The 13,671-nt window shown below is 48.5% G+C and overlaps 1 protein-coding gene across 1 annotated transcript in view; it reads left to right on the forward strand.

The window, feature by feature from the left end:
• Nucleotides 1-701, forward strand: part of SLC2A9 (solute carrier family 2 member 9) — a 126,591-nt gene extending 125,890 nt beyond the window's left edge. Inside the window, exon 12 of the mRNA XM_075545028.1 lies at nucleotides 447-701. Within this exon, the coding sequence (XP_075401143.1) occupies nucleotides 447-701 (255 nt within the window). The remainder of the gene's footprint in view (nucleotides 1-446) is intronic.
• The last annotated feature ends 12,970 nt before the right edge of the window (nucleotides 702-13,671 follow it).

A 13,671-nucleotide genomic window follows, 5' to 3' on the forward strand; every position in this document is an offset into this window, starting at 1 on the left:
TCTTATTTAGGGAATTAGACCTTGCGCACTTTGAAGAAAATGATATTATCTCGCCTTGCCTACACACCATATTTTTCCTCTAAGCTGGGGCAGATCATTTAGGTTTTGACTAGAAAGTTTCTCTTCTGTCGAGAGAGGGGACAAGAGGGAAGGAAGAAGGCGATTAACGGTAAACTATAAGCCTTACATTTTGAATCCATGATGATTCATTTGTAAATGCCGGATCTGCACAAGATAGAGGTGGCTGTTTCTTCCTCTTCCCTGAGGTTTTGGTATTGGCTTACTCATGCTTCCCGTGAGAATCCAGCCCCAGGAGCCTTAAAGAACCAGCATGGACACCCCTGATGTTCTACCCAGGAAGGTTGATATCTAGATGGGGCACTCTCCAGAGGTGGCTGTCTGGCCAGGTCAGTGATGTATGTCCCTTTGTCTCTACCTCTCCACAGAAAAGTCTGGACACCTACTGCTTCCTGGTCTTCGCTGCCATCTGCATCGCAGGTGCGGTCTACTTCTACTTTGTCCTGCCTGAAACCAAGAACAGAACCCAGGCAGAAATCAGCCAGGCCTTCGCCAAAAGGAACAAGGCATCCCCACCAGAGGAGAAAATTGACTCGGTTGTGACCGACGAGAAAGCCAACGGGAAAACTGAACCAGACTCCACCTGCACACTGGACAATGATACCAAAAACAGGATTGTCTAAATGGATTCTCTCGCCAGTTCAGGAAGCCAAACATGCCCCCCTTTGTGGAAAGTGTGAACTGATTAGAGCTGTGTACATCTTGCATTATCCAGTATTTTTTTAAAAAAATAAATGTATACATGCTAATCGACATCATCACTAGTTGGCCTTTATTTATAGCTGGTGCCCCCAAATGCTTCTGGGAACTGGCTAGATGTGCCCCATTTTTCAGGAGACCATGCTTCTGTATAGATTGATGGCTGGCTTGCTTCATGACTGAACCTCTAGTTTCAAATGGAATTGGACGAATAGTATGTGAGTACTTTCTCAAAGGAAAATGACCTGTCTTGGTTGACTCAGTGGACTGGGATTCACAGCTGAGGTTCCATCCCTGGATCTGCCACCAAGCATCCTTAAGCTGCCCTCAAACAGGCTCCCGAAGCCCCCGTGGAGCCTCGGCTTTTGTCCTAGATGATGGCATTTGGTGGGAAGACGCCGTGCCTCCTAACAAGTGCCTGTTACCAAACTTCTGTTCTGCCGTGGGAGAGCCCAATACCAACCCGCCATCCTCCAAGTTATGCCTTGTCCAGGTTATGTCCCATGGCACTCAAGTCTTCCAGCTCCTAAGCTTTCCCCAGCTAAGAGGATTCTACTTCCGTGTGGTCCCATGAAGCATCATAAGTATCGATAGGCGGAAGAACCAGAAAAGCATATGTAGAACTTTCTAGTAACTCGGACAGGGGCTGCAAACTGAACGCTGTTCAGTCAACAGCAAATTCAAGAATGACTCTGAGGCCAAGTCTAAGCTTGGTTGGAATGGACTCTGTGATTGATTAGCCATGTCTGCCACAGGTGCAGGAGTGAGCGTGTCAACCCATGTACCTCATGGTTGCCAAACCTGGAAGAGATTTGCCTGAAAATGTAACAAGCTGCCTTTTAAGTTGCTGAGTAAACCATCCCTCAAAGGACCAGGCCTGGATGATCAACAGTGGTAACTGTTGGTAAAGAAACTCAACCATTCACTTTGAGGAAGAGAGTTAGATGACACAATGATTAAGGTCCCTGTCAGTGGTCACGTACTACCTGGGTTTGGGTTGGAAGAACTTGCAGCCTGTCACTGTAATGGATTCATCCCGCGTGGTCTGGGAGATTCCAATATGTGACCTCCAGAACAGAGCAAACTCCACGTGCCCACAAGTAAATGAAAGCGCACTTGAACTATCACCGGTGTATTGTTACTTAGTACATCACACAGGAGTGGGGCCAGAGGGAAAAGGTCCTAGAGCTAGCTCTATGCTCATTCGTGACAAAACAACAATGAAAGCAACACTTTGGTTCTGATTATCTGTAACTTTTGAGCATTCTTTCATCACTGGGCCTCCCCTTTCACTGTCAACTCCAACATGGACAGTGTTTCTCCATCTATCCAACCCAACGTGATGTTGGGTGCAAGAAGTGCCTGACCGGGAGTAGGGGCGAGACAACTGAGGTAGATTAAAATGATACACTGACTAGATCAGGGAACCCCTTGTCACATGGTCTCCCTTCTAACACACCTTGGGCTTGGTCTGGTTTTTAATATTTTCTGTGGGGTTTTTTTTCATATTGGGGTTTATATCCGTTGCATTGCATCATTGTTGGTAGCCTTCTTGGCTCTCTGTTATGTGGTTTTCTACTTTTTTTGTTATATGAAACCCAAGGTAGCTGAACCTATAGTGACAACTAGAATAAACTTTCCTGGAGGGGTTAGGGCAAGGGCAGGGGGCGGGGAGGGGGAATGATATCAAAGTCTTCAAGGTGGAAGACAAGTTTCTGAAACTAATTTTGGTAGCAATGGTACATCACTAAGTGATATGATTGAACTATGAGATGGTATGGTGTCTAGATTCACTCCTAATAAAATAGTTTAGGAAAAGAAAAATTAATCCACAGCCCCCCAAATAAAATTAATAAATGTTTGGTAGAATCTCCCAGTAATAATAACAATAAATAAATAGGATTATGGACAGAAAATAAAAGTTTCTGAGATCAAAGAGAACCAAATAAAGTGTAAAATAGCCACATGGGCTCCTGCGTGTTTATTTACTATCTTCATTACCTGCTATACTTTGATTTTCAGAATCCGTGTGTAATTTCCATCTGCCCACTCTTTTCAGTTGTGCTCACTGGAAGCTGAGAAAGTTGCCTTTCTTCCAGTGAGCCTTTCTTCCAGTGAGCAAGGACTGTCAAAACCCGGAGCTCTTGAGTGAAAACGCAGCACCTACTAAGACCAGGATTTCTGTTTTCTTACAAGGAGACCAAAATACTCACAACAGGACCAGGAGGTAATGTTGTGATACACAGAGCAAAGAATAAAGTGGGCAAGGATGTCACCTTGCTTGGCTCCACAATCAGTGCTCATGGAAGCATCAGCCAAGTGATCGAAGGACACATTGCATTTGAGTAACTCTCCTGCACAAGACCTCTTTTTTTTTTTTAAGACCTCTTTAAGGTATTAGAAAGCAAGGAGATTACTTTGCAGATTAAGGTGTGCCTGACCCAAGCCATGGTGTTTTCAATGGCCTCGTCTGCATGTGAAAGTTGGACGTGGAATAAGAAAGACTGAAGAAGAATCCATGCGTTTGAATTGTACTGGAGAAGAACACTGACCGTACATAGCCTGTGAAAAGGACAAACTAATCTGTCTTGGCAGAAGTGTGTCATGGTGCTTCTTAGAAGCAAGGATGGTAAGATTGTAGCTCACGCACGTTCGACTTGTCGGGAGAGGTCAGTCCCTGGAGAAGGACACCATGCTTAGTAACGGGGCAGGGCAGGGACAAAGAGGAAGACCTTCCATGAGATGGACGGACACAGTGCTTGCAACAAGGGGTTTGAGCAAAGCAAAAGCGTGGGGATGACGCAGGACCACGCAGTGCTTCGTTCTGTTGTGCGCATGGTTGCTATGGGTCAGAACCGGCACAATGGTGCCTAGCAACAACACATAACAATGGAGCTATCCCTATGATGTGGTCTGATGTGATTAGCCAATCAGTTGTAAGGGGGTCAAGGCGGGATGGAGCATGCTTACTCAGGTCACAGCCTCGATCCGGATGTAAGGAGAGCTTCCCTCGGATGTGAGAAACCTGCACTGACTTTTAAGAGGAAAGAGGACAGAAGAAGAAGCAGAGGGAGGAAAGGACGTCAGTACTACGGAAAAAGAAGAGCTGGGCGTGGGGTACATACTTTGGACCCAGGCCCTTGTGCTGATAGCCTAGATCCCAAGGAAGGTGGATGCCAACCCCATGAAATTCCCAAGGAAAGCTGGGCCCATGGTGTTGAGAGGAGACAAGGACCCTCGCCCAGAGCCAGCAGAGAGAGAGCCTTCTCTAGAGCTAGTGCCTGGATTTCACACTTACCGCCTCCTAAAAGGTGACAGAATAATTATGGATTGTCAAAGCCGCCCACCCATGGGATGCCTGTTATGGCAGCACTAGAGAGCAGAGACAGCTGGCGTGTGTATGCTGCTCCTTCCGTGTGGCGCGTCTTCCCGCCTCTTCGCTTGAATCTCTTTCATTCATCTTTAATGGCTATCCTAAGGCATCTGCCTCTTGGACTCTGTGTGTGATTATTCTTTCCTCTGGACTCCCAAGGAAGCCTGTGCTCGGCATTACTGAGGGACGCGTCACACTGGATTGTTGGGGGTTGTTTTCTTATCTTTCACTGCTAGTCTCGAAGCTTCCTGGACTGCAAGAACAGTTCCGATTCATCTCCAGACCCTACGTTCCCAGCACCTGGTTAGTGTTCATCACACATTTAGTGAACCGATGAGCGTCATGAGAAAGCTAGAGAGAGGATGGGACGGGAGCCCCAAAGAAGAAATGACTGTGGCTGGAAGTAATTAGAACAGGCACCTCCGCCGAGGAACACGCAGGCTGCATCTCAAAGGAGAATCAATGTTTCCTCAGACAGACCGAGAAGAGAGGCGGGGATAGCTCCGGACAAAAAGGTCAAAGACACGGGACTGAACGAGTCAAGGATCTAACCAGACAGCATCATGGGGGACATGCAGGAAGGAGATGAAGGTGGTAGGTCGTCGTCATTAGTAATCCTGCTGTGACAGCAATGCCTCGCCTGGTGGATTTAACAAACAGAAATGTATGTCCTCGCCATTTAAAAGGAAGATCAGATTCCGCTTGCCGGTTCCGGGGAAGGCTCACTCTGCCCACTCTTTCCTGTTGTTCGTCCCCGCTTTCTCAGAGACCTACGCGCGCCTTCTCTGTCAGTTATGCTCCTTTACTCTCTCAGCGATGATTGGCTTAATGCACACCCTACACAGCTATGGCCCCACCAACATAACAAACAAATCCCTGCTCCCAGATGCAAGTACATTCCCGGGTGACCACTACGTTTTACGAGGGGTACCCCCTCCCCACCCCAAATGGACCTTTTTTCAAAGTTATGAATTTAATTTAATTTTTTTTAACAAAACAACCTTATCACCTTCAAAGTACTCGCCATGGCACTCAATACATTTGTCAAATCTGCGATGCCACTCTTGGAAACGTGTTTCAAACTCATCAGCTTGTATAGCTGACAGCACCTCCCTCGTTTGTTTGTTTGTTTGCTTGTTTTTCTTCACCTCTTCTGCGTTGTCAAATTGCTGCCCTCTCATGTCCCTCTTCATTCACAGAAGCAAAAAGAAGTCGCGCAGAGTGAGGACAGGTGAGTAAAGTGTGTGGGGGCAAGAAAGGCATGTTGTTTTGTTTGTTTGTTTGTTTGTTTGAGGGTTTTTTTTTAACCTGGCTGCGTGAGCAGGTGCATTGCCATGGTAGCAAAACTAGTCCCCCGTGTGCCACAAATCAGGGCTTTTTTGTTGCACATTGTTACACAATCTGTTCAGGACCTCTAAAGCGAAAGCTTCATTAGCAGTCTGACCTAGTGGAATAAACTCCAAATGCACTACCCACCTCACATCAGAAAAACAAATGAGCTCTGTCTTGATCACTGAGCTCACTTGACGAGCTTTTGGGGGCAAGGTGATGATGGCTTCATAGATAATTGTTTTCAGAGGCATAAGAATAGCGCCATGTCTCATCACCAGTAATGACCTTGGAAACAAAGTCTGGGTCACTCCGGAACTGTTCTTTCAAAGCAAGGCATGTTTCCACTCGACACTTTTTCCTGGTCAGTCAGAACCCAAGGCACAAATTTCTCAATGATCCTTCTCATTTCCAAATCTTCTGTTAAAATTCGCTGAACGGATAGTACAGATGACTTCCTCATCTCTTCAGTGTCCATCACCAACCCTTGAGCACAAGTGCATGAATGTGCTGACATTTCCATCCATTTGGGAAGACGATGGATGTCTACAATGAGTTTGTCATCAACCGACATTTCACCTTTTTTGAAATGAGGAAACCACTTGTACTCTTGAGTATTCCCATAGCGCTGTCCCTGAAAGCTGTATTCAACATCACAACAGTTTCTGCAGAATTTTTCCTGAGCTGGAAACAAAATTTCACAGCTGCATGCTAGTCTCTTAACGTGGCCATCATAAAAAATGGGGTTTAAGCAAAACTGCTTTCACAAAAAAAATTACTGTGACCAGAGAGAACCTTCCCAGATGACACCACTGGGTGCACTAAACCAGAGCGAGTTGCTCACTGCTCTCCTAGCAGGAAAAAAAAAAAAAGCATACTATGAAAGCTCTACTCAGCAGAGCTTTTTTCTGTTTGGGGGTGGGGTTCACCCCTTCGTATGTCAGCTTGGCTGGGCCAGGATTCTCAGTAATTTGACAGTTGAGGCTTCCCCCATGATGTGATCTAATATAATGTAATCAACTCCATGATGGGATCTGCTGTGAGCAGCCAAGGTGTTGTGGGTGCTGCCCCTTAATCAGGTCACAATCTGAGGCAATTGGAGGGAAGTTTCATTGGGGTGTGCTTGCTCCTCTTGAAGCAGACTCGGTGGGAAAACTTGCCTCTTCTTGCTGATCTGGATTATGCATCCGTCTCATCAAAGGACTTGAATCAATGGCCTCTCATATTGCCTGCTGACCCTGGGAGCCATCAGTAATCTGCCATGTTGCCTGCCGACCTTGGCTTCCATGGACTCTGCAGCCACAAGTCTGGATTCATTCACCTCTGCTTCCACCAGCCTGTGACCTCCTGCCTCTAGCTCATCATCCCCAGCAGCTACAAAAGATAGGAAAAGCCTGCAGCTTAATACCTGACCCATGGACTTGAACTGGCCTAGACTTAGCCACTTCTACAACTGTGTGAGCCACTTTCTTCCTGTAAATTTCTTTCCTGATATATACATATAAGCATCACTGGGTTTGCTTTTCTAGAGACCAAGCCGAACACAACTGCCTGTCAACCACCCATGTAATCTATTCTGAGCCATAGAGAGCTTTGTCGCACAAACTGCTCCCTGGACTTTCCAAGGCTTCACGTCTTTGCGAGAGCTGATAGCCTCATCCTCCTGCAGTGTCGGTGCATTTGAACTGCTGCTATTGGGGTTCGTAGTCGAATGCTAAACCCAGTACAGCAGCACCTCCTTTATTCACAGCATTCCCCTGCCACGGAGTCCGTGCTGACTCACAGTGAGCCTAGATCGTGTTCCTATCATTGTAATTCTGAACAGGAGCAGACAGCCTCATCTTTCTCCCTTGGAGAAGTTAATGGGCTTGAACCACCGACCTTACAGTTAGCAGTCCTTACACCTACCTGACAGTAACACTAGGGCTCCTTCACAGATACAGGGTTTAGAATTTGCCACACATATATTTGGGGGGCGATACAATTTCATCCATAATATAGGTGGTATTGGCTCAAACTATGGAAAACCACAAGTCGCATGCCAACACCACGTCTTAAATATGCCTGGAACCAAGTCTGCCCACTACACGTTCCCACAAAGTCTGACCAGGGCTCTACAGATGCTGCCTCTTAGTTAAATCAATAAAGAGATTGTCTGAGAACGTGTGTGTGTGTGTGTGTGTGTGTGTGTGTGTGTGTGTGTTGGGCGGGACCAGGAAAGCGGGAGATCGACCGTCTCACTTCTTTTCCATCGAACATTCGTTAGCTGGTTGTGAAAACCCCAAGATGAAAGGGAGGTCACGTTGTGTGACAGAGACCCAGCGTCTGCTCACAGACCGTTTCGGACGCATTTACTGTAATTTACACAACGATGTGGATGCAGTTATCCCTTATCAGAATCTCTTCCCCTGGCAAACATGTACATCAAGTCAAATAAATGTCCTTATTAAACCACAGCATTTGGAGAGCGCAGTTTGTCTTGGCCAAGAGCCACAGCTTGGAAGCCACAGAGGCAAAAGCACAAAAGAGAACTTGGGTTCCCTACAGGAAATGTGGGGGTGAGGAAGGAGGCAGTGTTTCAGAAGAGTGAATCAAGCGCAGACTGTGTGTCTCTGAGATTCAGGGCGGGAGTGAAAATGCAACCCAGCCCTTCTCACCTACTCAGGGCCTCACATTTGGCGAATGGAGAAGACATCCCATAGGAGGATCTAGATCGGAAAGAACATCCCAAAGAAGCTATTCTCAGTGCTGCGAGAAACTGCGTCGTGCATTCGGCTTGTTGCCTTATCCCAGGATAATAAACAAGGAAAACAGAAGAGCTGGTGCCATTGAATGATGGTGTAGGCATTGAGCACTGACTACAGCATGGGCTGCCGGAAGCATGGACAAATTTGTCCTGGAAGCAGGATAGCCAGAGGGCTCCTTGGAAGCAAGGATAGTGAGCCTTCATCTCACCTACTTTAGACAGGTTGTCAGGAGAACAGCCCTGGAGACGGGAGAGGTCACTGAAGAAGAGGAGGACACTCAGCAAGGTGGATTGGCACAGTGGCTGCAACGAAGGGCCCGAACACAGCAGCAGTTGTGAAGGTGACTCAGGACATGTCGTGAGGTTGCAAGGAGCCAGACTGGCCTGATGACACCTAACGACAATTATCCCATGAACAAAATGAAAAGTATTTTTCGCTCTGGAACCAGGTTAACGTGCTTTCAAATGTGTGACCCTTTTCAGTTCTCCTGACAACCCTGAAGAAGGAGCTGGGCACTCTTACAAAATGCCCCATGCCTTGACCCGCTTGGCCTTCAGCCCAGTTTTAACTCACCAACTTGCAGTGGAGATTGGAGGAACCGGGCATGTCATGTCACTTACTAAATCACCCGTGTCTACCACAGTTCTGAGCACGTGGTTGTGGTTCATACCTGCTGGGGACTCATGGAGACACGGGAATAAAAGGGGTCTGCCTGGTCCTGGCTGACTTGGGGGAAAAGATAGCCAGGCCTTTCATCTTAGTATGTCGACTAGGCGCTCTACTGAAATTTCTTCAGCATCCTAGCAACTCACAAGCCTCCATAGATGGACAGGTGGTGGCTGCCATGTGGTACATTAGCTGGGAAGCAAACCTGGGTCTCCCACGAAGTGCAAATTCAACCACTAAGCAACTGGTGCCCCATCTTTGAGCACACCCCCGCCCCCGGCAATCGAGTGGATTCAGACGCATAGCAAGAGTTCCAAGAAACAGTCAAGAGATCAAAAGATGCATTGCATAGGGTCGATCTGCTGCACAAGACCTCTTGAGAGGATGCTACTTTGAGGACGAAGGTGCGCCTGACTTAAGCCATTGGATTTTCAGTGCATATGAAAGTTGAATGCTGAGTAAGGAAGACTGCAGAAGAATCCATGCATTTGAAACGTGGTGCTGGAGAAGGTTATTGAAAGCACCACAGACTGACAACAGGGCAATGGAAGCTCTCCGGGAAGAAATCTAGCTGGAGAGATCCTTGGAGGCAGGGAAGGTGAGATTTTTGTCTCATGGACTTTGGACATCATGGTAGTTACACAATCTGGTGTCAGTTTGGGACTTGAGAGGATTAAAAGTGAAGGGGTGGAGTCTAGTCTGTCAATTGGATCATAGCCAATGAGGCCTCTATGTGGGCGTGGCCTTCTCCTGAGAGTTCTGGGAACTCCAGTATTTTCCTCCTTGGAAACGGGAGACATTTTCTCTCTCTGTTCACTCCCTTGGAGACTCTCTCCAAAGAAGGCTGACTCCCTGCGAGACATCCCTGAGAAGAAGCCACATGGACATGCCCTGATGCAACCAGATCCCTGGGAACTGGAGAAGCTACATGGAGACCCCTGCCAGCGCTGAGATGCTTTAATATCACTGGATTCAAAAACTTTCTACCCACTGGCCTGTGATTGTCCTATACTCGGCGTCCATTGCATGTGTTTCGTGAGTCTGACGAGGACTTTATAGATTAGGATTGGACATATGGGATAATATCAGACTTATGGACTTGGACTAGACTGGGTTGGGATGCTTTCTTAATGGGCAATTACCCTTTATGTAAAACCCTCTCTTATACACATATGAGTCTCCATGAATTTGTGCCTCTGGTCTACACAAACTCACACAGACATGTCAGGAGAGACCAGACCTTGAAGGAGGACATTGAGCTTGGTAAAGTGCAGGGGCAGTGAGAAAGAGGAAGGCCCTCAGCCAGATGGATTGACACAGTGGGCTCTCAGGATGGGCTGAAGCACAGGGAGCCATCGTGAGGCTGGCGCAGGGCTGGGCAGTATTTCTTTCTATTGTTCAGAGTCACTACAGGTTGGAACCAACTCGGTGGCACCTAACAGCCACCACCCAACTTCAAGGAGCAACCAACCTCCTCTTTCTCCCAAGGAGCAGCCGGCGGGGTGCTCCTCTTCTTGAACATAGGAAGTGCTCTATGAAGCATTGCTAAGTGAATATTTTGAGCAAATCAATAGATAAAAATCAATGATCACTGAAAGATGCAAGAAGTAGCCTGAAAGAAACTGGAAGGCACCCACACTAGTAAAATTGCAGGGGGAACCCAGTTGCCTATAACAAATGCACGTATATTAGTTAGGGTTCTTTCAGCGGCAGGTCACGGAATCCTAACTCAAACTCATCTTAAAAGAAGAAGGTTCTGACTTTGTCTCTCTCATCTTTGGTTCTGCTTGTCTTTGGAAAGGTTTCCTCAATATGACAGCCTCCCGTCTGTCTGCAATATGACAACCCCAGCATTGGGCCTTACTTTGCCAACCCCAGGGGAGAGAGAGATGGTCTCTCTCCCAGTGTAGCTGGTATCCACTGCTGTGTAGCAAATCCACCCCAAATCTTGTGTGGTCCTGTGGCCACACAACTGCCCGAGTAGGCAGTTCTGTGACTCCACGTGGCATCCTCTGAGCTCACAATCCTTTCTGTGGTCAGCTGGCACCCGCTGGGAGTTGTTTGGTCACAGACTTCTTCATTGATATGTCTGGAACCTTAGCTGGGGCTGCCAGAACAACTTGGATGTCCAGCCCCTCCTTGCATGAGGTATCTAGACCACGAAGCAGGTCCAGTGTGGCTTGCACCAGACAACAGTGCTCTGAGAGAAGGACCGAATCTGCAGGGCTCTTCTGGTTCAGAACTCACATAAGGTCTCTGTAAGGTAGTCGAGAGGCGCCAGAGACCAAATCAGTCGAATCAGAGCAAACAGCCTTTATTGGGGAGAAAAGCCCCGCCTGGGTGAAGTCCCACAGTCCACAGTGTCCAGGCCGAGGGAGTCGTGCCGCAGGCTACGGGGGTGGTGCTTATATGGCCAGGGAACATGTGACTGGGCTGTCTTGAGTCCATATAAGATAAAATAGTCAGGGATTGGGAGATACAAGTATGCCCAGGGTTCTGGAATGTAAAGTGTCTTCCTGGTTTCGGGTGTATTCGTGCCGGGTGCAGAGCTGCGGGTCGAGAACAAAGCGGGCACTGAGCCATACGGGCCGTGCACAAAACAGGCCGTGCACAAAACGGGCCATGAGTAAAAGAAAGAAAAAAAACTTTCAAAGCTGCTTTACATTAGCCAGCGCTGGTCAGCTCCGCAGGTGTGGGGGGGAGATTCAAGGTCACTCGCTGCTAGAAGCCAGCCTGATATTGATCCGACCACACAGTCTCTTTCAAGGGGAGGGAGATAGGCTCCCCCTCTTGATGAAAGAAACTCAAAGCCACAGCGCAGAGAGGGCCAAGGATTGGGGGATCCTGGACTTGGGCCAAATAGTCCATTGAGCTTGCATCTTCATGGGGCAGCTGCGTCCAGCCAATCCTGACAAGGACCATGGGATGCTTGCAAATGAAGCCTGGCTATTTCATCTTCTGGGGTCTCTTACTCTGGATACGCAGCCTTCTAAGCAATGCCCTTTGGTTGGCAGGTAATTGTAACACTGATGCTACCAGCTGCCATAAAAGTATTCCCAACTCCTAGCGAGTCCAGGTGTGGCAGAGTAGAACGGGGCTCACAAAGTTTTCCACCACTGGTTTTTCAAATACAAATGAGTCAAGTCCTTCTGAGGTGCCTCTGGTAGGACTTGAGCTGGCAACTTTTGGGTTAGCATGCAGGCACATAGCTGTTTGTGCTGCCAAGGGATTCCATGCTGGTGCGTAGTACTGGGAGTGCGAGGGAGTAGATGGTGGGGTCCTACACTAGGGAGACAGATGGATCAGCAGAACAGCCTGTGGTAAGTCACCAGTGGGCTTCAGAAGCTCCATGAGACACACCTGGCTCAGTCTTAGCATCGAAGATCGTGAAGATCAGAAATGGATGCCTGGAGAAGGTGATGCCACCGCTGAACTTAGAAGAAGTTTGGAGGCGTATGAACAGGCACGATAACTGAGGGATGTAGGGTCAGGGAGAAGAGTGTAGGGGGGTAGAGCAGACACAAGGTGTGGAGCGGTGTAGGGACAGGAGTGTAGGGCTGTAGATACAGGAATGGGAGTGTTGGGGTATAGGGAGAGGGAGAGTAGTGTAGGGACAGACTGGAACGTAGGAGCGTGGGAGCAGGGGCAGGCGTGTGAGTGTGTAGGAACAGGCATACGAGAGTGTAGGGGTGTAGGGACGGGCACCGGAATCTAGAGGTGCTGGGAGAAGCACAGGAGTAGAGGAGCAGGGGTAAGAGTGTTGGGGTTTGGGGACAGGGGGTAGAAGTGGAGGGATATAAGTGCCAGGGTTGGAGTGTAGACTATAGAGACAGGTTTAATGAGCACAGGGACAGGGACAAGAACGTAAGGACAGACAGGAATGTCGTGACAGGGTTAGACGTGTAAGGGTATAAGACCTGGTATAATTAGCATAGGGGCTTAGGGACAGAAACCAGAATCGATGAATGTAGGGACAGAGACAGAAGTGTAGGGGCAGGTACGGAAGTGTAGGTAGACAGGCAGGAGGGGTGCAGGGGCATCCAAACAAGAGCAGGAGTACGGGGGTGTAGGGACAGGGATAGGAGTGTAGGTGGAGGCACGGGTGGCAAGATGAAAATGGAGGAAGGGCATTCCAGAGGGCGTAGAATGGGCAGCGACCCGGAACAGCACGGTGCCTGCTGCTGAAACTCCAAGCGCGAGGAGGCAGCGGTAGGTGACCTGACGGAGGCCAGAGAGATGCTGAGGGGGGAGCGTGTGGCAGGGGAGCTTCTCTGAAGGTGTCCCTTGTGAAGGAGCTACGGAAGAGTCCTCCCCCCACCCATGAGCCACCATGCTGGACGGCCACGCGGGCTATTATTAGAGATATTGTCGATTCTCTATACTCAGGACCCACCACCAAGGCCCACACCACCTTCTAGCTCCTGAACAAGCCAGGCAGAAGGCTGTCCATCTGCTAGAAGGAGGGGGTGCAGGGAGAAATTGATGGCTTTGGTTTCGTCCAACCTTTAAAAGCCCTAAGAGCCCATCATATGCTTCTCTGGACAATTCAAGCGTCTCCCTGAAAGCTATTTTGAGACAAAACGCGTCCGCCTAAATGGCTCTCGCCGCTGCAAGCACCAGGCAGAAACATCGTTCTTCCAGCTCTTAAGCCGAGCATTGAAACGCCATCAGAAGCCCATTTCCCCAGGTCACCATGAAGCTGGGACGTCTCCATCCTGAACCCCAACCCCCATGTGTATTCCTCGTCCCACCCCACACCTTCACGGTTACGGAGCAGAG

Source organism: Tenrec ecaudatus, chromosome 3, assembly GCF_050624435.1.
Source record: "Tenrec ecaudatus isolate mTenEca1 chromosome 3, mTenEca1.hap1, whole genome shotgun sequence".
NCBI lineage: Eukaryota > Metazoa > Chordata > Mammalia > Afrosoricida > Tenrecidae > Tenrec > Tenrec ecaudatus.